General features: G+C 35.6%; 1 protein-coding gene across 1 annotated transcript; it reads right to left on the bottom strand.

Annotated features, from left to right (window-relative positions):
* Window positions 1-3,670: 3,670 nt before the first annotated feature.
* LOC110682698 (probable pectinesterase 55) lies at window positions 3,671-20,342 on the bottom strand (the record flags this gene model as incomplete). The annotated part of the gene is made up of 10 exons (XM_021859026.1): window positions 3,671-3,830; window positions 4,037-4,263; window positions 11,302-11,514; window positions 12,784-12,946; window positions 13,103-13,285; window positions 19,476-19,655; window positions 19,785-19,844; window positions 19,964-19,971; window positions 20,101-20,155; window positions 20,274-20,342. Coding segments are annotated over 10 exons (1,318 nt in total), but the record flags the coding sequence as incomplete, so codon positions are not given.
* Between the last annotated feature and the right edge of the window lie 5,420 nt (window positions 20,343-25,762).

Below are 25,762 nucleotides of genomic sequence, written 5' to 3'. Positions count from 1 at the left end.
TATTCTTGTTCAAACACTAGTATGTTACTTTCAAACACTAGTATGTTCTTTTTTTCGTCCATATTCTTTATAGTATGACCAATATTCTTTTTGGGTGCACCATATGCATATTAGCGCACCCGGGTGCACTATAATACTCTCAGAGAAAACAAATTAGAAATGCCCTAACCCGGGCTATGAGAATACATATAAGCCCCTTATATAGCAACATAGGCTAAAAATGAAGGAACTTGGACTTCATTAAGGGATCGTTTGGTTGGGGGTATTCATCAAAGGGAATGGAATCAACTGCCTTTATTCCCTTTGTTGATGTTTTTTTTGACTTTTTTTTCTCATTCCCTTTACCCTTTTCATTCCCCAAAATCCTTCCAAGTTGATTCCTCACCCTTCCCCATGTATTTCTATTCCTATTCCTTAGCCACCACCACACCACCATACCACCATCCTTCTACCTAATCCAACAACCACCGCACCCATCGTCCCTCCCCCACCCTTCACCGCCCTTCCACCACCTCTCGTCGCCTCTCATCTCCCCCGAAATCCTACCCTCACCCACACAAAAACCAAAAAAAACCCTCCTACCTCCCCGTAAAACGGCCGATCGACCCTTCCACCACTCCCTAAACCCTAGAGTCTAGATTCCCCACCACTAAACCACCCCGCCGTAATCCCTCTCTGCCCTTCCCCTTTTCCCCAAAAAACCCTAAAAATTCCTCTCCTTCACCATCTTCACCATCTTCAACGACTAAGACCGACTGACACTGCATTAGAATACCCTTTGCCATCAGACTTAACTAGTTCCTCCACGCGCATCTTGAGCTGGTTGATGGTAGTAATTAATTGTATGGTGGTATGGTGGCACTTTCCTTGTCAAATGTGTATCTCTAGTCAATTTTGCAACCATTGTTGGGCTCTCTCGACGGCTAGGGTCTCGGGTGTGGGGAGAGGAGGGCGCTGGGTTGCGGTGTGGTGGTTGGGTGGTTGAGATCTTCACGGTGGTCGGAGAAAGAGGGAATTGAGAAATAAATTGGTAGTTTTGTGGTGGTTGTATGGTGGTTGTGATTTCTTTTGTTGTTTAAAACGAACAATATTCTAAATCAAATTGAATTACATTTTTTTTCCTTTCCCTTTGATGAACCAAATGACCCCTAATTAGTTTTCAATTATTTGAATTACTTTACATGTAGACCGATACTTCATTAGCCAATCAAGCAATCAAATACTTATACTAAAAGAAAACCTAAAATGACACTTGTCACGATGTCATTAAAAATTTTCCATCACTTTATTATTTCTTTATTTAACTATTATTTATATAAATATAATTATAGAAAATAAATAAATTTTACTTTTTAATTAATATAATAATTAATATTTTAGTGTATTTTATACATGTGTGATTTTATTATATAATATTATCAATAATAAGATTATATTACATAATATGCGGATTAACTAAAGATATAAATCTTATGACTGATGCAATTATTTTTCATTTTTTTTAAGAAAAGAATTAACGCAATATTTTGATTAGTGTTTAGTGTGTTGCTTATTTATAAGTGTAATTGATTTTATTGTATACATAATATTATCAATCATAAGATTCTATCATCAATAATAACTTATACTAAAAGAAAACCTAAAATGACACTTGTCACGATGTCATTAAAAATTTTCCATCACTTTATTATTTCTTTATTTAACTATTATTTATATAAATATAATTATAGAAAATAAATAAATTTTACTTTAATTAATATAATAATTAATATTTTAGTGTATTTTATACATGTGTGATTCTATTACATAATATTATCAATAATAAGATTATATTACATAATATGCGGATTAACTAAAGATATAAATCTTATGACTGACGCAATTATTTTCATTTATTTTATTTTATTTTTTTAGAAAGGATTAACGCAATATTTTGATTAGTGTTTAGTGTGTTGCTTATTTCTAAGTGTAATTGATTTTATTGTATACATAATATTATCAATCATAAGATTCTATCATCAATAACTATATACTATACGCGATACCGGGAATGACACATGTCATCTCCTAGTTAAAAAATTTCCCGCCCATATTACTTTCCTTTTTTTTTTTTACATAGATTCTTTAAGGAAATTATTTTATAATAATCCAAAATATCTTTCTTCCAATTAATATTCTTAACAATAATAATACCCTGTATACGTAGTAATTTATATCAGGTATTTTTTTTTGTAAAACAAAGAACGTATATTAGGTAAATATTATGTACAATACTGCTCTATATTATTTTAGTTTTCAAAATACTATTATTTTTTTTCTTCCAATTTTGTTAATTTTGCAATAATGTTTGATTCAATGAAAATTAAAATCATTTTGTTTACACACACATATATTCATATATAAACACTATATTTTCTACTTTTAAAAGTCGCGTCAATAATAACGCAGCACGCGCGAGGTACTATCCTTTGATTTTTGGGAAAATTGACCACAATAATCCAACCTTTGCCTCATCCGCTCAAAATAATCCCACCTTTCAATTATTTTTTAATAATCCGACTTTTAATGCCAATTCGCTGAAAATGGTCCCAAGTGACCAGCAACCTATTAAATATTTTTTTTTTGGTTTAAAGTTTACGTGTCACCACATGATTTGTCTAAAATTTTATATTTTTTTAAAAAATTAATAAATTTAGTAAAACAAAAAAAAAAAAAAAAAACCAACAGCCCACCCGCCCCCCTCCTCCAACCCTTGCTGAATTGAATCCCTAGCTACCAACGCTGGATTGAAGCCCTAGCCTCCACCGACAAATTTCTATTGTGGGTGGTTTCTCTGAAAAGGGAGGCCAAAATCGGGGCACGAGAAGATTAGGAGGCGGAATTCGAGGCAAGGGAAGAGGAGGGAGGCTGAAATCGGAACGAGGAATTGAAGAAGGGCCGGAATCGCGACTAGGAAGGAGTTTTTGAGGGTGGAGATGGTTTTAGTGGATCTTTTTGTGTGGTGGGGGTGGGAGGGTTGGTGGTTCGGGGGAGGGGAGGGGGTCGGCAACGGCATCAGCACCGACACTGGAGAGTGGGTTTGGTTGCCGGAGTCGCAAGCAAAGGAGTTATGCGGCGGGGAGGGTGGTTTGGGTTGGTGGATTTTAAATATATATTTTTTTCTTAAAAACATTTAACTTTTGTTTTTTAAAAAAATTATACTGTATTATTTTTTTAAAATTTTTTTGACCAATTATAGGCCAACAGTGTCACGTAACTTGTTATAACAAGTTAGCTAACCGGTTAGGACCATATTTAGCTGATTGATATCAATGGTCAGATTATTAAAAAATAAAAAGGTGGGATTATTTTGGGCGGATGAGGCAAATGTGAGATTATCGTAAGCAATTTTTCCTAGATTTTTAAAATTTTTTAAAATAAAACTTCATAGACCCTTTTTCTTTTAAATCAAGTCTAAGTGTCACTAATCTTGACAGTGGTATAACTAGGTAAGTTATATTTATTTTTGAATTAGTATTATGAATATAATATTTTTAATAAAATCAATACAATAACTGTTTATAAATTTAATAACAACCGTGTGCATTACACGGGACTTAAACTAGTTAAATCATAATTCTCAAATCTATGCATATCTTTTATCATAATATTTATCATTATTGATTAATTATTATAAAGGTTGTTTAGCAATCCACCCATTTTGGTTGATAAAAGTCTGCGTATCATATTGCCTAATTGCATAAGAATCTAACTTCTTTTCCCATGAAACACGTTTTGATGTATCAGCTCCTGGACCAGTGCAATTAACTTCTGCAAATGTCACATCGTTTCTGCATTTAACACAACGCTTATCGATAAGTTTGTAAGTCATGAACTCAAGATAAGTACTCTGTAATTGTTTTAGCTCAAAAGACCAAACAACAACAACAACAATAATATAGACCTAATTAGGCCCTATTATTTAATTTAAGTGTACGCATTAGCTCATTTAACTAAAAGAGTTATGTATTTAAAGAATTTGATTATAAAAACTTACTCATGTCCACTTTGATTCCAAATGAACCATCCCTCGGGATCAACAACTTTACTGAATTTTGAGTCGATGAAAATAACTCTTGCAAAGGCACCATATACTCGTCCTAACTCAGCATGCCCTGTTCCCGAAATATCACAATTTCTAAACACATAACCACTAGTATCATTTGCCGATGGTCGACTTTGTGCAGTAATGTAACCTCCTCCCGTGACATTTATGGTGCATTGCTGAAACATACGTAAAGAGTTACGACTAAGCATATGCAAATGGTGAGGTTCAAACTTACGACCTCAATGTCACAAGGTGATTTCCCCCATCTCTATCAAACATGTTTGGTTATATATATATATATATATATATATATATATATATATATATTTCCCCTGTCACTCGGGGGTGGTGGAGATGGAATGACTAACCATCCTTCCACTCCTTGATCCTTACCTATAGACATATCTACTATACATATTACCTCTCTAATTTGTTTTTATGCAACAATTTGATTGATAGATTTGCTGCATCATAACTTTGAAATTTGTTGTGCGACAGCGGAAGCAAAGGTCGAAAACAAACAAGAAAACAATAAAGAAATTCAATGCAAACAATAAGAACAACACCAAGAATTTACGTGGTTCACTATCGATGTGATAGCTACGTCCACGGGCACCGAGATCGAATGATTTCACTATAAACTGCAAAGATTACAAAGATGATTCTTGTATTTCTCAAGAACGGCTCTCACTCTGTCTCTCTTAACCCTAATACTAATATTAGGGAGGTTTTATATTAATCCCTAAAATAAAAGATACTTGGGCAAAAAAATAACATAAAAGATAACTTTAAATCGTAAAATCCGCGTCTCCGCATTTTTCCTTCTCCGCCCGGTCAGACCGGGCAAGGTCTGCCCGATCGGGCGCGAGAAGAAAACTCCATACGAATGCTTCAACGTATCCAACCCCCACCGCCCGGTCAGACCGGGCAAGGTCTGCCCGATCGGGCGAAGGCTCGCCCGGTCGGGCGAAGGCTCGCCCGGTCGGGCGCGAGAGCAGCTTCTTCAACGAATTTGCCAGGCACCTCTTCTTCTTCCGCCCGGTCAGACCGGGCAATGTCCGCCCGATCGGGCGGACAAAGCTACGAAGTACGAGTCACCTAATATACTTATCAACAATCTCCACCTTGACGAGAACTCGTAGTCAGCAAACGACCCCATCAAGACATAGTGAAAAAACATCTCAAGCCAAACCCGATGCAGGACTCATGCATAAGCCATACATCCCGATAAGTCTTCAACCAAGACCCATCACATACTCGTCTCCAAGTATAACAACTCATAATGCTCCACCTGCATCACAAGCCCCGGGCAAGCTCCACCTTAAGGCCAACACACCTACACCAGGAGCTCCCCAACTTCGCCCCTCAGGGCCTACTACATCACGTAGTAATCAATATTTAGCAAGTCTAAGCAATGTTTAAACTTGCTAAACGGAACAGGCTTAGTGAAGAAATCAGCCGGGTTGTCAGCAGTCCCAATCTTCTTCACCTTAATCCTCTTGTCAGTACGTAAGAAATGATACCTGACATCAATGTGCTTCGTCCGATCATGGTGTACTTGATCTTTAGCTAAGCAAATCGCACTTAGACTATCACAATACACTGTAGCAAAATCCTGTGCAATACCCAGTTCACCTACTAGGCCTTTGAGCCAAATAGACTCCTTAGCTGCAGAAGTTAAAGCCATATACTCAGCTTCAGTAGTTGACAACGTAACTGATGACTGCAATGTAGACTTCCAACTAACCACAGAACCACCCAAAGTGAACACATAACCAGTCACAGACCTCCTGGTATCCACATCAGCTGCATAATCAGAATCACTGTACCCAGTGACCAAGCATTCCCTACCATTCCCGTACACAAGACCAATATCAGCTGTCCCTCTCAGGTAGCGAAAAATCCTTTTCACCCCTTGCCAGTGTTCCCTCCCAGGTCGAGCCATAAACCTGCTTACAACACTAACAGCATGCGCAATATCCGGCCTAGTACAGACCATAGCATACATCAAACAACCAACCGCGTTTGCATATGGAACTCTAGACATATAAGACAACTCCTCCTCTGATTGAGGTGACATAGACAAAGACAACTTACAACTAACAGTAGTTGGCGTACTTATAGGCTTCGATTTTTCCATCCCAAAACGAGACAGAATCTTTTCAATGTAGCTTTTCTGAGTCAAGAAAAGCTTACCTCTAGCCCGATCCCTGTAGATCTCCATACCCAAAATCTTCCTAGCTGCACCCAAGTCTTTCATGTCAAACTCCGAGTTAAGCATCTCCTTTAATCTAGCAATATCAGATTTATTCTTTGTGGCAACCAACATGTCATCAACATATAACAAAAGATAAATCATGGAACCATTATCCAGCTTACTATGATACACACAGCAATCATATGAATTCCTGTCAAAACCTTGTGAAACCATAAAAGAATCAAACCTTTTGTACCACTGTCGGGGGGATTGCTTAAGTCCATACAATGACTTTAGCAATCTGCAGGCATAGTGTTCCTTTCCAGGAACTTCGAATCCTTCGGGCTGCTTCATCAGAATCTCCTCCTCCAAATCGCCATGAAGGAAAGCCGTTTTAACATCCAACTGCTCCAGCTCAAGATCAAAATGTGCTACAATTGACAATAACACACGGATAGAAGTATGTCGAACCACAGGTGAGAATATCTCAACAAAGTCAACCCCTTCTACCTGACTGAACCCCTTAGCAACTAGCCTAGCCTTAAAACGTATTTGCTCAGTTTCCGACAACCCTTCTTTCTTCTTGTAAATCCATTTACAACCCACAAGCTTCCTCCCTTCCGGTACCTTTACCAGTTCCCACACTCTGTTCTTGTAAAGAGACTGCATCTCTTCACCCATTGCGGCAAGCCATTGCGCAGACTCACTACAACTAATTGCTTGTTTATATGTGGCAGGTTCAAATGACTCTACATCATCAGCTACACTCAATGCATAACCTGTCATCGCATCAACACAGCAATTTCTTCCCTCCATCTCTTCAATCAATCTAACAGGCTTCTTGATAACTCGTTTAGGCATCTCAAGAATGGTGTCAGGTTGACTAGATGACCCCTGATTAGATTGCTCCACCTCATCCCCAGAGTTAGAATGAGTAGGAGTAATCTCAGGTTCAGGAGTACCCGGCACTGGAACATCAGCATCATCATCAATATATTGTACCCGAGGTAAATCAGCAATGGTAGACTGATGTACCTCAAGTACCCCATCTGTCTGTAATAAATTGTCTCCTTCCCTTCTCAAATCTGAAATCTCTGCATTTTTAATTGAATACATGGTGTTTTCATCGAAAGTAACATCCCTACTAAGAATGACCCGACCCTCCGAAGGTGAAAAAATTCTAAACCCCTTCACACCATCCCCGTACCCAACAAAACACCCCTTCTTGGCTCGTGGATCCAGCTTACCCTCAATAACATGATAATAAGCAACACAACCAAAAATCTTCAAATTCGAAAAATTAGGCAGCTTACCACTCCAGATCTCAAACGGAATTTTGGAATCAATTCCAGAATGAGGACCCCTATTAATGACATAACAAGCTGTTAACACAGCTTCACTCCAGTACCTCCTCCCAAGCCCTGCATTAGAGAGCATGCATCGAACTCTCTCTAGCAGTGTCTGATTAACCCGTTCTGCTACACCGTTCTGCTGTGGTGTCTTCCTGACAGTATGATGCCGACCTATACCCTCATCTGCACAGAACTGATTAAACTCGTCTTTGCAAAACTCTAGCCCATTGTCCGTTCGTAGCTTCTTGATCTTCCTTCCTTGTCGATTTTCCACCAAAGCTTTCCATTGCTTGAAAACTTTGAAGGCCTCATCCTTTGACTTAAGCAACCTAAGCCATGTGTATCGGGACTTGTCATCAACAAATGACACAAAATAGTGGTAACCTCCCATACCTTCAACTCTAGATGGACCCCAGCAATCTGAATGGATGTAATCGAGCACTGCATCAGTAATGTGAGCACCCTTGCTGAACTTTGACCTGTGTTTCTTACCAAACACACAATGCTCACAAAATTCAAGGTTGGCAACCTTGACCCCGGATAGAAGACCCCTCTTGGACAATAGCTGCATCCCCTTCTCCCCCATATGACCAAGCCTCATGTGCCAAATCTTAGTCATCTCCTGGTGAGATACAGATGCGCAAACCGCAGAACTAGGCAGTGTAACACCCTCAAAAACATAGAGGGTGTTCCTTTTGATACCCTTAAGTACCAACTCAGAACCTCTGAAAATACACAACTCCCCATCTGAAAACACACCATTGTACCCCAATTCATCCAGGGTACCCAATGAAATCAGATTCTTTCCTAAAGCAGGAACATGCCGTACATTAGTCAAAGTTAACCTCCGCCCATCAACAGTCCTCAACCTCATGGAACCAATACCTGTGACCTTACATGGAGCATTGTTACCGACTATAACCATACCCCCATTGCGAGGTTCATATGTATCAAACCAATCTCGACGTGGACACATATGGAACGAACACCCCGAATCTAGAACCCAGTTATCAGATAAATCATCAGACCTAGCAGAACTGACTAATGCTAAATCTTCCTCTGAATTATAGCTCTCATTCGGTTTCTCTTCAACTACAGCAGCCTGGGACTTGTTTTTCCTCACCGGACAATTATTCCTAAAGTGACCCGGTTCTTTACAGTAATAACATGTTTTAGTAGTAGTTTTACTAGATCCATCCTTGCCGTTTCCAGCACCCGACCCAGCATTGTTCCCCTTGTTAAACCCCTTATTCTTTTTAGACTTTCCGGACTTAACAAACAACCCACTACCATTATCCCCATTATCACTCGTAGCTTTCATTCTGAGTTCCCTAGTATGAAGTGCTGCCTTCACTTCTTCTAAGGTTATAGAATCCTTACCAACAACAAAAGACTCTACAAAATTCTCAAAGCTAGACGGTAGAGATACAAGTAAAATCAACGCAGCATCCTCATCATCAATTTTAACATCTAAATTACGTAAATCAAGCAAAATAGAGTTAAGTTTTTCTAGATGTTCCCGTAAGGAAGTACCTGACTGCATCCGGAGGCTAAACAACCGCTGTTTCAGTAATAATTTGTTGGTCAACGACTTAGTCATATACAATGACTCCAGCTTCAGCCACAATCCAGCCGCCGTTTCCTGATCAGCCACCTCCGTGATGATTTGATCATCAAGACTAAGTAATATGGTAGAGTGTGCCTTCTCTTCCATAACTTCTAACTGCGAGTCAGTCGGTCCGTCTCCTGACTCCGAAGTAGTACTCTTTGGAGCCAACGGACGCCATATCTGCTGTTGTTTTAACAGAGCCTTCATCTTAATTTGCCATAGCCCGAAACTATTTTTCCCGGTAAACTTCTCAATTCTTATTGTTGAATCTCCTGCCATTGTTATCTTCAAGAAACTATCCAAGGATTGAACCTGAGCTCTTGATACCAATTGTTGTGCGACAGCGGAAGCAAAGGTCGAAAACAAACAAGAAAACAATAAAGAAATTCAATGCAAACAATAAGAACAACACCAAGAATTTACGTGGTTCACTATCGATGTGATAGCTACGTCCACGGGCACCGAGATCGAATGATTTCACTATAAACTGCAAAGATTACAAAGATGATTCTTGTATTTCTCAAGAACGGCTCTCACTCTGTCTCTCTTAACCCTAATACTAATATTAGGGAGGTTTTATATTAATCCCTAAAATAAAAGATACTTGGGCAAAAAAATAACATAAAAGATAACTTTAAATCGTAAAATCCGCGTCTCCGCATTTTTCCTTCTCCGCCCGGTCAGACCGGGCAAGGTCTGCCCGATCGGGCGCGAGAAGAAAACTCCATACGAATGCTTCAACGTATCCAACCCCCACCGCCCGGTCAGACCGGGCAAGGTCTGCCCGATCGGGCGAAGGCTCGCCCGGTCGGGCGAAGGCTCGCCCGGTCGGGCGCGAGAGCAGCTTCTTCAACGAATTTGCCAGGCACCTCTTCTTCTTCCGCCCGGTCAGACCGGGCAATGTCCGCCCGATCGGGCGGACAAAGCTACGAAGTACGAGTCACCTAATATACTTATCAACAAAATTCAATATCCATAATTCTATACCAGTAATATTAAAGAAAATTTGATAAAATTTAGATATTGACTAATCGAATACCATATTGCACACTAGCATGTGATTTTTGTATATTAGTAGTGAAAAATCAAGTTAGAGTTAATATATAAAAATGCAAAAGTTGAATTGTTGCATAAAGGCCTTGTTTAGTTCACTTTTACTTATTTCGGAAAAAATAAGTTCATATCAGATCAAATCAGAATAAATAAATTCTGATCAGAAAAAATAAGAACAAATCATCGTTTTAAATTATCATCTAAAAATGAAACCATTTTCGAACTAACCACCCGTCCACCCGTTTAATTTTTTAATTTTAAATTACTACCCCTTAAATTAAATAAATGCTAAGATTACCACTCATTTCAAAATTTCGGTGGATTTCCGTCTATAGGCCTTTCCTAACACTTATTTTGACCTTATGACTGATTTCCCCCTCGATTTTTCTCTTTAAAAACGCTTTCTAAACTTTAATTCACATTTTCTTCACCAAATTCTACCAAATTCCAAAGAGAAAAACATGAATTGAAGTTTGGAGAGCGTTTTTAAAGAAAAAAACGGAGAAAAAATCAGTCAAAAGGATCAAAATAAGCGTTCGGTGGGGCCCACAGACGGAAAATCCACCAGATTTTTGAAATGGGTGGTAATCTGAGCATTTATTTAATTTAAGGTGTGGTAATTTAAAATAAAAAATTAAACGGGTGGTTAGTTCGAAAATGGTTACATTTTTGGGTGGTAATTTAAAAATTTTCCTATATTTAATATGAATTTTTTTTTGAAAAATCACATATTAATAAAATACACATATTACTCAAATTTAACAAGACCCCACTAAATTTATTTTTTTCATATAGATTATCGTATATTTAAGGTCAAAGTTCGGTCAAATATGACATTTAGATCAGATCAAATCAAATCAGACCAGATCATATCATATCAGATCAGACCACACCAGACCAAACCAGATCAGATAAGTTCAGATAAGCAATAATAAGGCAAGCCAAACAAGGCCTTAAACATAAATAGATGAAGTAAATAGTACTGTGTATATTTATAATTTACCTCATATACAGATTGACCATTTCCAAATATAAAATCAACAGCCCCTTCAATATAACATGATTTGAAATAATGTCTACCATGATCATCCCAAAGTGTATCTTGATATCCCACAAATCCACAAGAATAAAATGCATGCTTGTCACCATAAGATCTGAGGGCAACGGCTTGAGTTCGCTGCGTATCATCTAATAGTGCTCCAATTCTAAAAGAGTTCTATTAGAACAAAATTACCGGACATTTGAGAATTAGTTCATCTATCCATGTACAAAACATTATATGTTCATATCGATTAGATTTTAATTAGTAAGAAGTACAAAATTACAAATGGATAAATTTGTAATTATATTCTTTACAAAGATACAATAAAATTCTTCATGCCTTGTTTTTTAATAATTGTAACACACATTTTTTTAATTATTTTTTTACGATATTCAAGAAAAGTGGGGTTTATATGATTTAATACTTGTATATTTTAAAATAGGGCAAGAGGTTATTACAAGTATAATTTAGTAGGTCATGTACTTTAAATAACGGAAATAGTAAAACTTTTCCTCTAAATAACTTTAATTTCCTATTATAGTATGTTGCAAGTATTGTGACATTTTCATTTTAGGAAACTGTTACAAGTATTAAGAAACGCAGGAAGTATTTATGATAAAACGTGTAAGCCAACATAGGGTGTCCACATAAAATATTTATGCATCATTTATTTTTTGGTCACGTTTTTTTACAAAAATTTAATGGTTAGTGTACATATATGGAAATATTGAAACACACATCTATAAATATAACTAAAATAATTACCGCTGATGTTATTATTTTCTAAATGTCAACTTCTTGTAAAAAAATTTCCCTCCAAAACTAATAATGACATCATTAATTTTTTTTCAACATAAATAAAAATTTGAAAAAGCTAAATTAATTATATATTTTTCTAATATATTTTATATTTGAATTGACTAAATTATGCAATTTTCCTTAGAGAATTAAAGGAAGGTCGGACTATTTCATTTTCTTATAAACATTACGGAGTATCTTTTTCTCATACTCCATATATTTTATACAGATTAATTGAATTGCGGTGTCCACTCTTTATCAATTTATTAGATTTTTCTTAAATTATTTCTACTACGTACATATTACACACAAATAAGCAAAAAAATATTGTTGAAGTCGTAAATTATTGTTAAACTCGTGCATCGCACGAGTCTAATCTTGTTGGTGCATAACTGCATGTCTAGTAGTAACAAAATAAGCCGCAAGAAATAAGAGTAATGAAAAAGTATGAACTCAAAATATAAGATACGGGAAAGACGGAGTACTAAATAAATGAATATAGTAACAAAATACAAAATACGGAAATTTGAATCGTTTTGTTGAAAGTCTAACTATACCTAAAAATTTACTATTGGGAAATAAAACGTGAATAATTATTTATATACGGCATAATAATCATAAAATGAAAATAAAAAGATGAATTACCTTAAAGGTGACATTCCTAGCTACAAAATTGTCGATGTACAAAGCAAGAGTAACGCTTTCTAGTGTTGAAGAATGATTATCATAGGTTATTATTGTTGAAGTAAGATCGCTACCTTCAAGAATTATACACCCTCCTTTATCTTGTTGAACTATTATCTGCTCCCTACATATACACAAATAACATCAATAATCGATCCATCTATCTACATGTTAAGTATCTAATTAAAAATGGGCATAGGTAGAAAATAAATATACAAAGTGTATTATAACAAGTATATGCATATACATTGTATGTCTGTATATACATTTCATGACTTACTTATAAATTCCGGGATTAAGCAATATTTTGATCCATTTATTATTGCCGGAAGGAATAGAATTAAAGGCATCTGTAAGGGTCGTGAAATTTGCGCCACCTGATTGTGAAACGGTGATAGTATGAGCTATTGATGTATCTTGGCATTCTGTAGCTCCAGATAACAAGAAACAAACATTCTGAAAGCTAAAATACAATGCAATTAATAGAAATAAAAACTTCATACTTGAAGGAAGAGGTTTGAATTAATATTATTGAGACAAGCTTAAGCAAGACTCAAGAGAAAGGTATTAACCGTGACTTTTACAATGTATTATGTGAAGTATTTAAAGAACAATGGAGATTAAGTGAAATAATTAGAATTGGAAACGTATCAATTAAAGTCATCAACCTATTAATTTTCATGCATGAATTTGTAACAACTAAATCATGATACTTATTATCCAATCAGCTGCTCTAATATTTTTTTAATATATATATTTCTATTAATGTCCAAAGATATATATATTTCCATTTCTGTCTATGTTATCATATACTGATTTTGTTATATTTGTTTTTCATGAAATGAATTTGTAGATACTTTTTATCCAATCAGCTCCTCTATCATAATTTTTTAATACTCTTCTATTTATGTCTATAAAAATACATCATTTCTATGAATTTGTTGCTTTGATACTGATTTGTTACATTGTATTTAGTTAAACTAATGATTTACTTCATGAATACTCTATTAGATGGTCAAATACGTAACACTTATATAGTTACTAGTTTTGTGCCCTATGCATTCTCAGGGTTCTTTATTGAATTTTAAGATAATTTTTCAATTTATATGTCAAATTTTAAAATATATCATTGATACAAATAGTTAGGAATTGATGTGTTTTTGTGACAACTTTCTATTTGGTAGGCATATAATGACTAATAATAATGTTGGTGACAATGTTTGATTAAATACATTTAAAAAAAATTGTTCAAAGCCCGTTGGCTTGACCCGAATCAAATACTTTTGGCAAGCTAGGGTTGAACATTTCTTGACCGATAACTTGAAGTGACCTTATCCAAAATGACTCATGATCAGATCCTGATTGACATTTCTGAAGGATTTATGTCTTCGATAAGTGCAATTACTAGATATATTAGGGATCACTATTATGGAGATAATAAGTTCGTTCTTTTGGGTCGTCATTGTTTGGTACTAGATATGACAAATGATCTTTGGGCTAGTTAAATAATCCAAAGCCCAATAGAATAGATCCTATAAGCTCACATAACAAGGGTATTGGGTTAAACAAGTAAGAGGCCCATTAATGAGCCTTATGAGATTATGACATACCATATGGAGTGTTGGGATAGAGGTTTTTGACCAAGCTTAGGAGTTTGGACTTGACATGGGCTCTTATTTAGAGTTATGATCTATAAATAAGATCTATGCCTAGGGTTGACATAAGTCACAATTAACAGTCAGTCAATTGTGAAACAAGGCAACTAGTATTCCAAACCCTAATCCATCTCTCTCTCCTCACATACACGGTTCTCTCTCCTCTCCTTCACGTCTGTACGGCCGGCCACCTCGATTAAATACTTTTAAAAAAATGTTCAAAGCCCGTTGAGTTGACCTGAATCAAATACTTTTGGCAACGGTTGAACAATTAATTCTTGACCGGTAACCTGAAGTGACCTTATCCAAAATGACTCATGATCCGACTCTGATTAATATGTCTACATAGTAATAAAATCAATTAAACTGTGAACTATATTATTTCAATCGATTAGAATACAGCAGTGATGTTTTACATTTTGAACTACTTCCTTCGCTCTAAAAAATATTATAATAAGGAAAATAAATTTATATGATACTTATTGAGAAATATAATCTAATATTTTTTTGAATAAAATTATAATTCAATTTGTACATATGAAATAGTGGTATTTTATCAAAAATAAAATTCTAAATTAACAATTTTATCCTAAAATTTTATGCAAATTTGATTGAAAATAAAATTTTAAACTAATTTTTTATCCTATAAAGCCTATCTAAATCTATCCAACGTGGCATAACACTTGGCGAAAAATTGAAATGCCAAGTGTCGCTATCTCGTGGCCTGGCTAAAAGTTTAACTTTATATATTAGTTACGATTTTTTCATTTTCTCTGAACATCTAAGAAAATGAAAGTTACACGTTAAGACTTAAGAGAATGGTTATACATAATAACATGCCTCTTTGATTTTTCTTATTTTTTTTCTTTCTTTTCTACCTCTCTAGATCCATCATTTGTATAAAAATATTGGCATTTTATTGAAAACAAAATTCTAAACCAAAAGTTTTATTGGAAATAAAATTGTAAACGGAAAGTTTTATCAAAAATAAAACTCTAAAATAACTTTTTTGTTATCCTACTAAACAGTAAACACTAAGTTTCATATGTGGCTGGCCGCACCTTACGGCCAGCCGTAATATATATATATATATATATATATATTCTCTTTCTCTTCTGTATCTCCTATTCTCTTTCCAGTTTTCTTCTTCCCACTTAAACACACCCTTTTCCCGAACTCTCTTCTATCTTTCCTCTCTCTCTCCTCTTTCTCTCTCCTATTTTCATCTTCTCTAGTTAGCCTAATCAAATTAAACAAGTTAAATGGAGCAGCGGTGGTAGGGGGTAAGGAAGCTCCTCATACTTCGTCGCCGAAAAACAAGCTAGGGGTTTTTAAGGCCAAATTCATCCATGAAAACTTTGGTAGTGGGTTCGGTTTGGTGGATCTGGGCTTGCTGATTTTTGTAAGGTTTGGTTGGATCTAGGAGTGGTTGTTAGTGGTACGGGAGTTGGTGGTGGTGTGGTGGAGTTTAAGGTTTTGAAGACGGCGGTTGAGAAAGGTTGGTGTTGGTGGTGGTTACGGTGGGTTTGGGTGTGGGTTAATGGTTACTAGGTTGGTCAGGGGTTACTTGGGTTACTAGGTCGGGGTTACTAGGTAGGGGGTTACTAAGGGTTACTAGTTCGACTTGGGGTTACTAGGGGTTACTAGGTTAAGGGTTACTAGGTCGGGGGTTATTAGGGGTTACTAGGTCTGTCGGGGGTTACTTGGTCAGGGGTTACTTTGTCTAGGGGGTTACTTGAGGGGTTATTAGAGGGGTTACTTAAGTGGTAATATTTGAGGGGTTACTGATATTGCACCTTGTCGCACCGTGTGGCTGGCCGCACCAAAAACGTGCTGCCTACTACATCATCTAAATTTTATTGAAAATAAAACACTAAATAACTTTTTTTATCCTATATATTAAATCTATTCAAGTTTTTTATCCAATTCAACAAAAAATATATTTCAATAAATCCTACGTGTCATATTAATAATGAATTATCACCTACGTGGCACGACACTTGGCGAAAAGTTGGAATGCTAAGTGTCGCTGTCTCGTGATCTGACTAAAAGTTTAACTTTAGATATTATTTATATGATATGAATTGTGTAATCACTTTTTAATTACTCGCCTTTCAATTATCAAAACTCTCAATTAATTATTATTGCATGAAAAGCAAATAGTTATATAACTATAAGTAGTTTAAAATAATTTATTTTTTAATGGAGTTTTAAATAATTTTATTTGACCCAATACAAAATTAGCTTCATAATATAGTTATTTAAAATATATTTCTACTTTCAAAAACTACTACTTCAAAATGTTGTAAAAATAATTCATCAATGCCATTTGTACCTTGCATTATTTCTTCCTCCAATGCATATAAATTGATGAATTGTAAAAATTTCATATCATTATTGCAGGTTAATTGTATCAAGTATGATTATTAGGATAAAACTTAGCTTTATATTATGTATTCATTGATTCTTCGCTTGATTGCATACTTGATCTAGTAAATAATACAGATTAACATTAACATATGATTGCTCATAAGATTTTTGTAATTGATTCCAAAATCATTTATACAATCTAACAGAATGTTATAATTATTGAATATTATTATCTTTACTGCAGTTTTTTTTTTGACAACGGTCGGTCCAAAAAAGAAGGTTAGTTCACAACTGATTCGATACTACATTGAGCCAACTTAACTCTCTTAACTATACTAGTACAAGTGCTAAAAGGAGATTTGGGGCACAAACATTGTGGATTGATTGATAATACAAAGAAGAGGGTTGAGGAGATCATCGCCAGTACTAGCCATAAGTTGTTCCACACTTGATCCCTGATGTTTCTTGATCCTGCAAAAACAGATTTTGTAAAACCTTTTACCTTTCTTGTTATTTACCTTTGAGCTGATAGGCCTTTTAATTCTTCCTTCACAAAGTAGAAAACTTGAAAGTAGATAGTGGAGGATGAGACTACACTTGGTCGGGCTCAAAATTCACGGAGTCTCCATCATTAGAACCTACGGATTCCACTTCAACAATGTCAATGGTAGTTAAAACTCTCGTAGCATCTTTACTCCCTCTTCGATACTTGAACCCTCGTTGCTGCTAGAGGTTAGGAAAGTAGATAAATGATCATATATCTAACTTCTCTATGGCAGCGGTGTTGGGCTTGGGAAGCCCAACAACATGGTTAACCACGACGGTATCAAAAGATCGCTTGACCTTTTTCTTTTGGCTCTTCCTAACGCGATTGCTTTGTGAGCTTCAAGATACCCGTTATGGGTGGTCTTTTCTTTCACTCGTACAATCATGTATGAAATAGCAGAACCTTTGAAGAAACTCAAGGAATTCCCTTGATTGAGATCTGAGTATGAAAAATCGGAAATCTTAAGGGACTTATATCATATATTCATTAGTTTGGTTGATAAGGCTCTGGATTTTTAGGGGGGCTAGTGGCATTCTCTTCCCCCTTAAGGCTCTCTAACCTCATCTCACTAGTAGCATCTATAGTAGTTAAGTGTGTAACATCACTCTGAGCATCACTGCTAGGCAACATGTTAGGTTCTAGATTACAAAAGGGCTAGTTGATCTTTCCCTTTTTATTGGAAAAGGCGTAGGATGGGTCGGAATCTTCAATTCCCCTCTTGCCCTTGAGCTTACTAGCTTTGCTTCTAATATTTTCCACCGTTTTCGTCTCACGGAGGATGTCTTGGTTGTTAGTGTAACATCCCCAAATCTTCTTCTAAGAAAATATTGGTATAATACGTATAATTATACCATAGCGATAGACTTATTAGGCGTATTACCACCGCGTGACTACGCAAAGCTACTCAAAATACTTAACTCGATAACAAAACTTGCAGCGGAAACTCAACTTTCTTTTATTAATACTTATAAAAATTGTAACATTGTTATGACTAATCAAAATAAGGACAAAACCAACATCTTATACTAGGTGAAGCAAATCTCGAGACTCCTATATGCTCATTAATGACTCCATCTGAAAATAGTAAACACTGCTTACCATTAAGGTAAATAGGGTGAAGCAAAACAAAAACAAATAGGAAATATGGATTAGAAAAATATGCTAAGTACGATAAGTACAAGATAATATAAACTCTATTTATTTGCAAGCATGTTTTTAAATCCAATTCCAATTATTAATCCAATAATTCCATAATTCCAAACTCATTATTCAAAACGAATTTCAATAATTCCATAATTCAATAAAACGATTAATAAAACCAATTCCTCTTTTTAAATCCAATTCCTCATCCAAGCGTGCACCCCCCCCCCCCCCAAGCTAGTCTCCTTATATTGCAAGACTATTATTGAAGAAAGACTCGGTCATACAAATTTCAGAGTCTTATCAACCAAATCCGCATAGTGGGATTACTATCAACATGCTTGTAAAGCTTTATATAATAATAATAATAATAACAATAATAATAGCAATAATAATAATAATAATAATAATAATAATAACAATGATAATAATAATTCAATAAATCCTTTTTAATTCAATAATTCCAATCTTTATAACAACCAACTCAAAACACCCTTTTATTTAATTCAACATGCTTTCAAAAATCAAACCTTTAAAATGTGATAAATAATTTCAATTATTCAAAACATGATATAAAAATCAATCCTTCAATTTAATTATTAAACCAATTATTTAAAAATGCTTTTATTTCATAAATCATAATTCAATTCAATTTAATTCAATCATCATAAAATCATATAAAACATGCTCATTCAATCCAATAAATTTCAAAGATATCTAGCCACCTAAATGTACCATGATTCTGAATATCAATCAACACTTCGCACTTTCAAAGTTCAATCACAAATACACCTTGCAATGAACATAACCATAAGGTTATCACAACACCTTTAGACATAAACTCAAATATAATGTGCATGGACTATAAAACTTATTTAAAAATAATACTTTAATATAAAATTATTGCTTTGAAATAATTATTTATATTTTAGAAAACTAACCATGAAGAAAATACCTCGTCGCCCTTAGCGGCTTTCTCATGAACAAAATGAATGTCCATCTCAATGTGTTTTGTGCGTTGATGTTGCACAGGATTCCCAGAGAGGTAGATGGCACTCACATTGTCATAATAAACGAGAGTTGCTTTCTGAATAGGAAAATAAAGCTCAAGTAATAAATTTCTAATCCAACAAAAATCAGAAACCACATTAGCAACTCCACAGTACTCAGCCTCTGCACTTGATTTTGACAGTGTAGGCTGCCGTTTAGAGGACTCGGAAATCAAATATCACCAATCAAAACATAATAACCTGAAGTAGATTGCCTGGTATTGGGGAATCCCCCAATCCGCATTGGTATAAGAGACAAGTCTATCAATGGAGGACTTATACAGATTCAAACAATAAAACAAAGTACCTTGTAAGTAACGTATAATACACTTCAAGGCACCCATATGCGCATTGCGTAGATCATGCATGTGAAGGCAAACCTGTTAAACTGCATATGAAATATCAGTAAAAGTGAGGTATTGAAGAGCACCTACAAGATTCCTATACTTATTCGGATCCTCATATGGAGTATCATGAGTGGCACTAAGCTTGAATATTGTGTCAACAAGAGTAGGACAAGAGCTACAATAGACATGCCAGCCCTATCAATAATAGAAGCATTCATACTATTTCTGGAATAAAAACATACCATTAGCATTGCGAGTCACAAAAATGCCCAAAAAGAAGCTTAGTGGACCTAAGTCCTTCATTGCAAATTTGGAACTCAAAAAGGCCATAACATGTTTTCACAGACGATCATAAGATGCTGTGAGAATGATATCAACATATAACATAATATAAGCAATATCATATCCTTTCCTGTAAATGGACAAAAAGTTATCAGATTTACTGTTAGTAAATGCAATAGATGTGACATAATCTGCAAATTGTTGATACCAAGTCCGATGAGTCTATTTCGCAACAAACACACATGATCAGGGCGACTTTTGTCGCAAAAACCCATCGGCTTATGCATATAAACTATCTCATTGAGATAACTATGGAGGAAAGAATTCTTGAAATCCAATCGATGGATGGGCCAAGAGTGAGATAAGGAAATGCTGAGAACAGTACGAATAGTGGCCTGTTTGACAATCGGACTGAAAGTCTCATCATAGTTAATATTCTGCTGCTGAGTCTTGCCATCACCTACAAGACGGGTCTTATACCTTTCAAAAAAAACCATTAGAATTTCGTTTGTGATGAAAAATCCACATATAAATAAAAATTCACATTAGGGGGCTAAGGTACCAAATCACATGTATGATTATCAATAAGAGCATTATATTCATCTAACACTGCACTCTTCTAATTAGGGTCACAGATAACACCAATCAGGTCCTTTAGTATAGGAGAAATGGTGGTAGTGGTGGTCGTGTTTAAATTGTTAAAGTACTTTGGGTTAGGTTTAATAATGCCATCCTTAGCTCGTGTACTCATAGGATGAGATGTGGTGGCTGGCTGGCTAATGGTGGGAGTATGGTGGTTTGGCGAGACATGGTCGGCATAGGGTGACACAGGAGGTGGGATTGTGATAGTTGGGGAGCTGGGAGTCATTAAAGGGGAATGATCATCACTTCTTAAGGAACTGGTGATTGGACTGTCAAATAAGGGAGGCCCAAAAATGGGTGGGTGATGAAGGGAGGGCTGTAGCGGGCAACTGTGACAGTACCTAGAGGGGTTGGGCCAGAGGAGTAGGCACCAAACGAGGGGGGAGGTCCAGACCGCACATTAGGAGGTGTGGGCTGGGCTGGAGAATGTGGGGGTTTGGGTTGAGTGGTGCGCAAATGGGGAGGGTGATCTGATGGATTAAAATCCAAAGAATCATAAGCATCAGATTTCGGTGTGTGAACTTTTGAGAACGGAAATTCGTTTTCAATAAATTTCATATGCCTACAAATGGTTATTTTGCCATTGGATAAGTTGTAGCACTTCGAACCACAATGACTTGGTGCAGGGCCAAGATAGACAAAAGGTGTGGACCGTTCTTGTAATTTATTAATAGTAGTATAGGGAAAAGGGGAAAATGTAATAAGCAAACCAAGACACCTAATTCCGAATAGATTGGATCACGTTGGTAAAAACTTAAGTTGGAGACTTAAAACCTAAGACTTTGGTCAGAAGGATGTTGAGAAGATAAGTATCCATAGCTAGAGCATGATGCCAAAGTGAAAATGGCAAAGAGGCATAAGCAAGAAGGGTCTGAATGATGTTATTTATTGATTTTATGTGGCATTTAGCTTTTCCATTTTGAGGAGATGTCTAAGGACAATAAAGACAACAGAGCATGCCATGGTTTTCAAAAAAACACTTTAAGAGAACTGTTAACATACCCGGTGCCATTATCACATTGAAAAGTCTTAATGTTACTGTACGAAATATTTCAAGCATTATCCCTAAACTTGAACCCCACTGTGATCACACTTAAGTACGGTGGCGTCCAAAGGGAAAGAAGATAGAGCAAAAGAGTCGCTAACAAGTTTTAGGAACTTGTAAACCGTTCGCAGGGTGAAGGTTACACCCCTTAACGATCCAGGAGATCGTTAACTCCAATAGGTTTGAACCATGATTGGAAGTTCGGGGATAAAAGTACAAATCCAACCTAAAAGAGATTGAACCTGCCCTAATAATAGGCCTTTACTTTATTCTGATCGTATTCATGTGCGCTTTCTGACTAACATGCAATCAATAGGTTTACCTTAAACCTGTTTATCTATGTTGGTTGAATTTAATGCACAAATAAACTATTATTGGCGATCACGTGAATTATAATTAAATTAACCCTAAACAAGATTATTAATTATCTTATTAAGCATGATTACAAGTACCAATTTCCTTTAAACATGCATAAAAGGTGTGATCAAGCAATAACAATAAATATATATCAAGCAACATAATAATAATCATAAATAATAATAATTATAAAAAATAATAATCATGTTAAAGCTTAATAATAGCAAGATCCTAGGCATGATACTAACAAGATTAATAAAAACCCTAGCATGTCACTAAACATATAAAAATCAAAGCTTAGCCCTAACATGATACTAACATGAATATTAGGAAGAAAATAGGAAGCATCGCAAGAATCACAATTATCATATTTGATATTAGAAATTATAGTTATTATCCTAAACATGATACTAGGAAAATTAAAACGCCCTAACATGATGCTAGGAATCATAATAACAACCTAAGCATGATTTCTATATCATAATATCAATAAACCAATTAAAGCACTTACTTGGATGCCTCGTATCTCTTTCTAATAACAAAATACACGCGTTAGTAACTTCAAGGAATAATAAAACAAATAAATTAAATAATTAAAAGAGAGGTTTGGGACCAAACCATCAGAAATTAAAACCTTTCACGTCTAGGGCGAAGGCAACTTCGAACTTGGCTAGGTGTTTCTAGATCTTGTGAATGCGGAATTTTATTTGAGAAAGGCTAGTTTAGAAAAGAGAAAGAAAAATCAAGAGAATATTGAAGAGAGTATTAGAATTGAAAACTAGAGAGTTGATAAGAAGAATTGATAGAAATTGATGATAATTGATGATTGAAAAAGGGGAGACATGACCTCTATTTATAGAGAAAAAAGAGGGTCGAAGAATAAGAAAAGAATCCGAATCGAAATAAAACTCGATGAACAGCAGGTTTTGCGGATTTTATTTTTATCATATCTTTTGATCCAGAAGTCCAAATAAGGCATAAAATATGTCGTTGGAAAGCTCTTGTAGTCTACTTTCCAACCCAATTGGAATCAGATTAAAATATTTTTTAGATAAAAATATATGGCCGAAATAGTAGGACTGTATCAGTTTTGGATAGAGTTTCATATCTCATTCATATCTTTTTCGTTATAACTCGAATTTAATATTATCATATATCATTGGAAAGATAATTTAAATATATATCCAACCATATAATATGTGGATAAATATTATGAGTCACAAAAATAAAATCTGGCTGTCTTTGAACATCTTTAAATTCGAATAGAATTAGGATTTAAAAAAAAGAAAGTTTTAAAAAAGGAAAGTTTTTATTTAACTCAAATTCTTTAATCTTATCTTTTCAAAAAGGATAATAAAGATCTTTTAGAAACTTATAGAAGCTTCTAATTAATCCTAATTAGTTTAGGAATAGGATTAAACCTTTGGACCTCCACATGATCATTGGGTCGTAGGTAAAATCCGGTTTGGGCCCAGTTTAGTATTTTGGCAATAACTTCCTCATTATTCATCGAAATTGGGCTTATAATATATCGTTGGAAATCTATTTTCAAGCCCATCCAACTACACCATTATTGGACCCATATCGTGGAATAAACTAAATTGTAATGCACGTTTTTCAAAAATAGGGTAAGAAAAGAAATATTTTAAAAAACAGAAAGAAGAGATATTTTAATAAAAACATCTTCATCAGTAGACTTTTCACACTTTCGCTTTATTCGATAATCAAATGACGTGAAAGGTATTCATCACTGGGTTTGGTTTTGGGGAGACACATTTGGGTGTCTACAATTACGTTCAAATTGAGTTTGGAGTCTTATGAAAAGATTGAAATAAATAGGATAAGTCCATAAATTTGCTGTAGTCATCAAGAAACAATAGATAATAACAATGACTAGAAGAACTAGTAATAGGAGAAGTCCAAAAATCACTATGGATAATATCAAATGGAAAAGCAGTGTGTGTCGTAGAATCATAAAATGGTAATTTGATTTGTTTCCCTAGAGGACACAAGAACAAAAAGAGTTACAAGCCTTATTACATTCAATAAATTTTTGACTACTTAAAAAGATCTAAAAACATCATCTCTAGGACAACCTAATCTATTATGCCAAAGATCGAAAGAAAGAGTAGTACAATTTGAATGTTTGACTGAAGAATTGGCTCAACTGTTGGAAAAGATAGGATAGAGGTCACCAGTACTATCACATCTCATTATTTTGGCCCCCGTCTATAAATCATTCACAGAAAAACCATAAGGGTCAAATTCAATGGAAACTATATTGTTAGTTGTGAATTTACAAACGGATATCAAGTTCTTTATAATTTTGGGAGCATGCAAAACATTGTTTAAGGTAAAGGGAGGATATGGGGAGGGCAAAGTAGCACTACCATGACTAATAATTGGAATTAAATTACCACTACCAACAACAATGTTATAATTTTTAATGCTCTAATTTACATAAGATGAGAGAATACCTTGGTTGGCCGTCATATGAGATGTTGCTCTGGTGTCCATATAGTAGTTATTATCCAACTGGGATAAATTAGCAAGCATATGCATCGCGGCTTCAATATCTATAGGAGATGGATTTGGAGCTGTGTTGTTAGCACTGTACGCCCGTGGGCGTCAACCTAGTATGCCAGGCCCATGCACCTGGCCTTAACCAAGCTTAAGAAACAAGAGGCCTTGCAACCCAAGATTGAGACGGACATGGGCAAGGGGGTTGGGCCACTGAGCTAGCCATGACGTCCAAGATGCAGGCCACAAGTATGGATCCTGCTGAAAAGTCCAATGCTGCCCATTAGATGGGCCAGATTGGTGCTAGGCCGGTCCACTATTGCGAGCCTTTCTAGAAGTCTTAGAAAAAGATTTCTTTTGCCTACTACCTTTATTGTTCGACCTCGAGGAGTTCACAGAAGACTCGGAGTGATGCTGGCCGCTGGAGATGGAGATGAGGGCGGTCGGTGAGCGGCTAGTGGACCCCCCTTCCTTAGCAAAGCGGTTTTTGATGGTCCGTTCAGCTAATTTTAGGCGGGAACGACAACTTTCAAAAGAGGGCAATGATTCCTGATTTTGAATAAAGTCTGTTGTACTAGCATATGCTTCAGGAAGACCGACTTCCATCTTTAGTATGAGACGGGTATTGTAGGCGTCGCTCGAAGTGCGCCTACGTTAAAGCATGTTGTGAATATGCTTGGCACTCATAGGAAGTGAGAATTGACATATACGATTAGGGACAACGATTAGGGACAAATAAAGTAGGGAGCCTCAAACAAGTTTTTAAGGAACTTGTAACCTGTTCACGGATCATAAAAGGCAACCACGAATAAGGGACAACGATAGGCAACAACGATTGACCCGTGAAGGTTACACCCCATTCATAATCCATGAGATTACTAACTCCATATGGTTCGGAACCACGAAAGGAGGATCGGGGATGATGGTACGAAGTGAGTCATGGAGTCACATTCGCCCTTATTTGCCTCTACTTGATTCTTATAGTC

The sequence above is a fragment of the Chenopodium quinoa genome, unplaced genomic scaffold (genome assembly GCF_001683475.1).
Source record: "Chenopodium quinoa cultivar QQ74 unplaced genomic scaffold, ASM168347v1, whole genome shotgun sequence".
Classification (NCBI taxonomy): domain Eukaryota; kingdom Viridiplantae; phylum Streptophyta; class Magnoliopsida; order Caryophyllales; family Amaranthaceae; genus Chenopodium; species Chenopodium quinoa.
The sequence above is the reverse complement of the archived record's forward strand: the minus strand, read 5'-3'. Positions and strand labels throughout refer to the sequence as shown.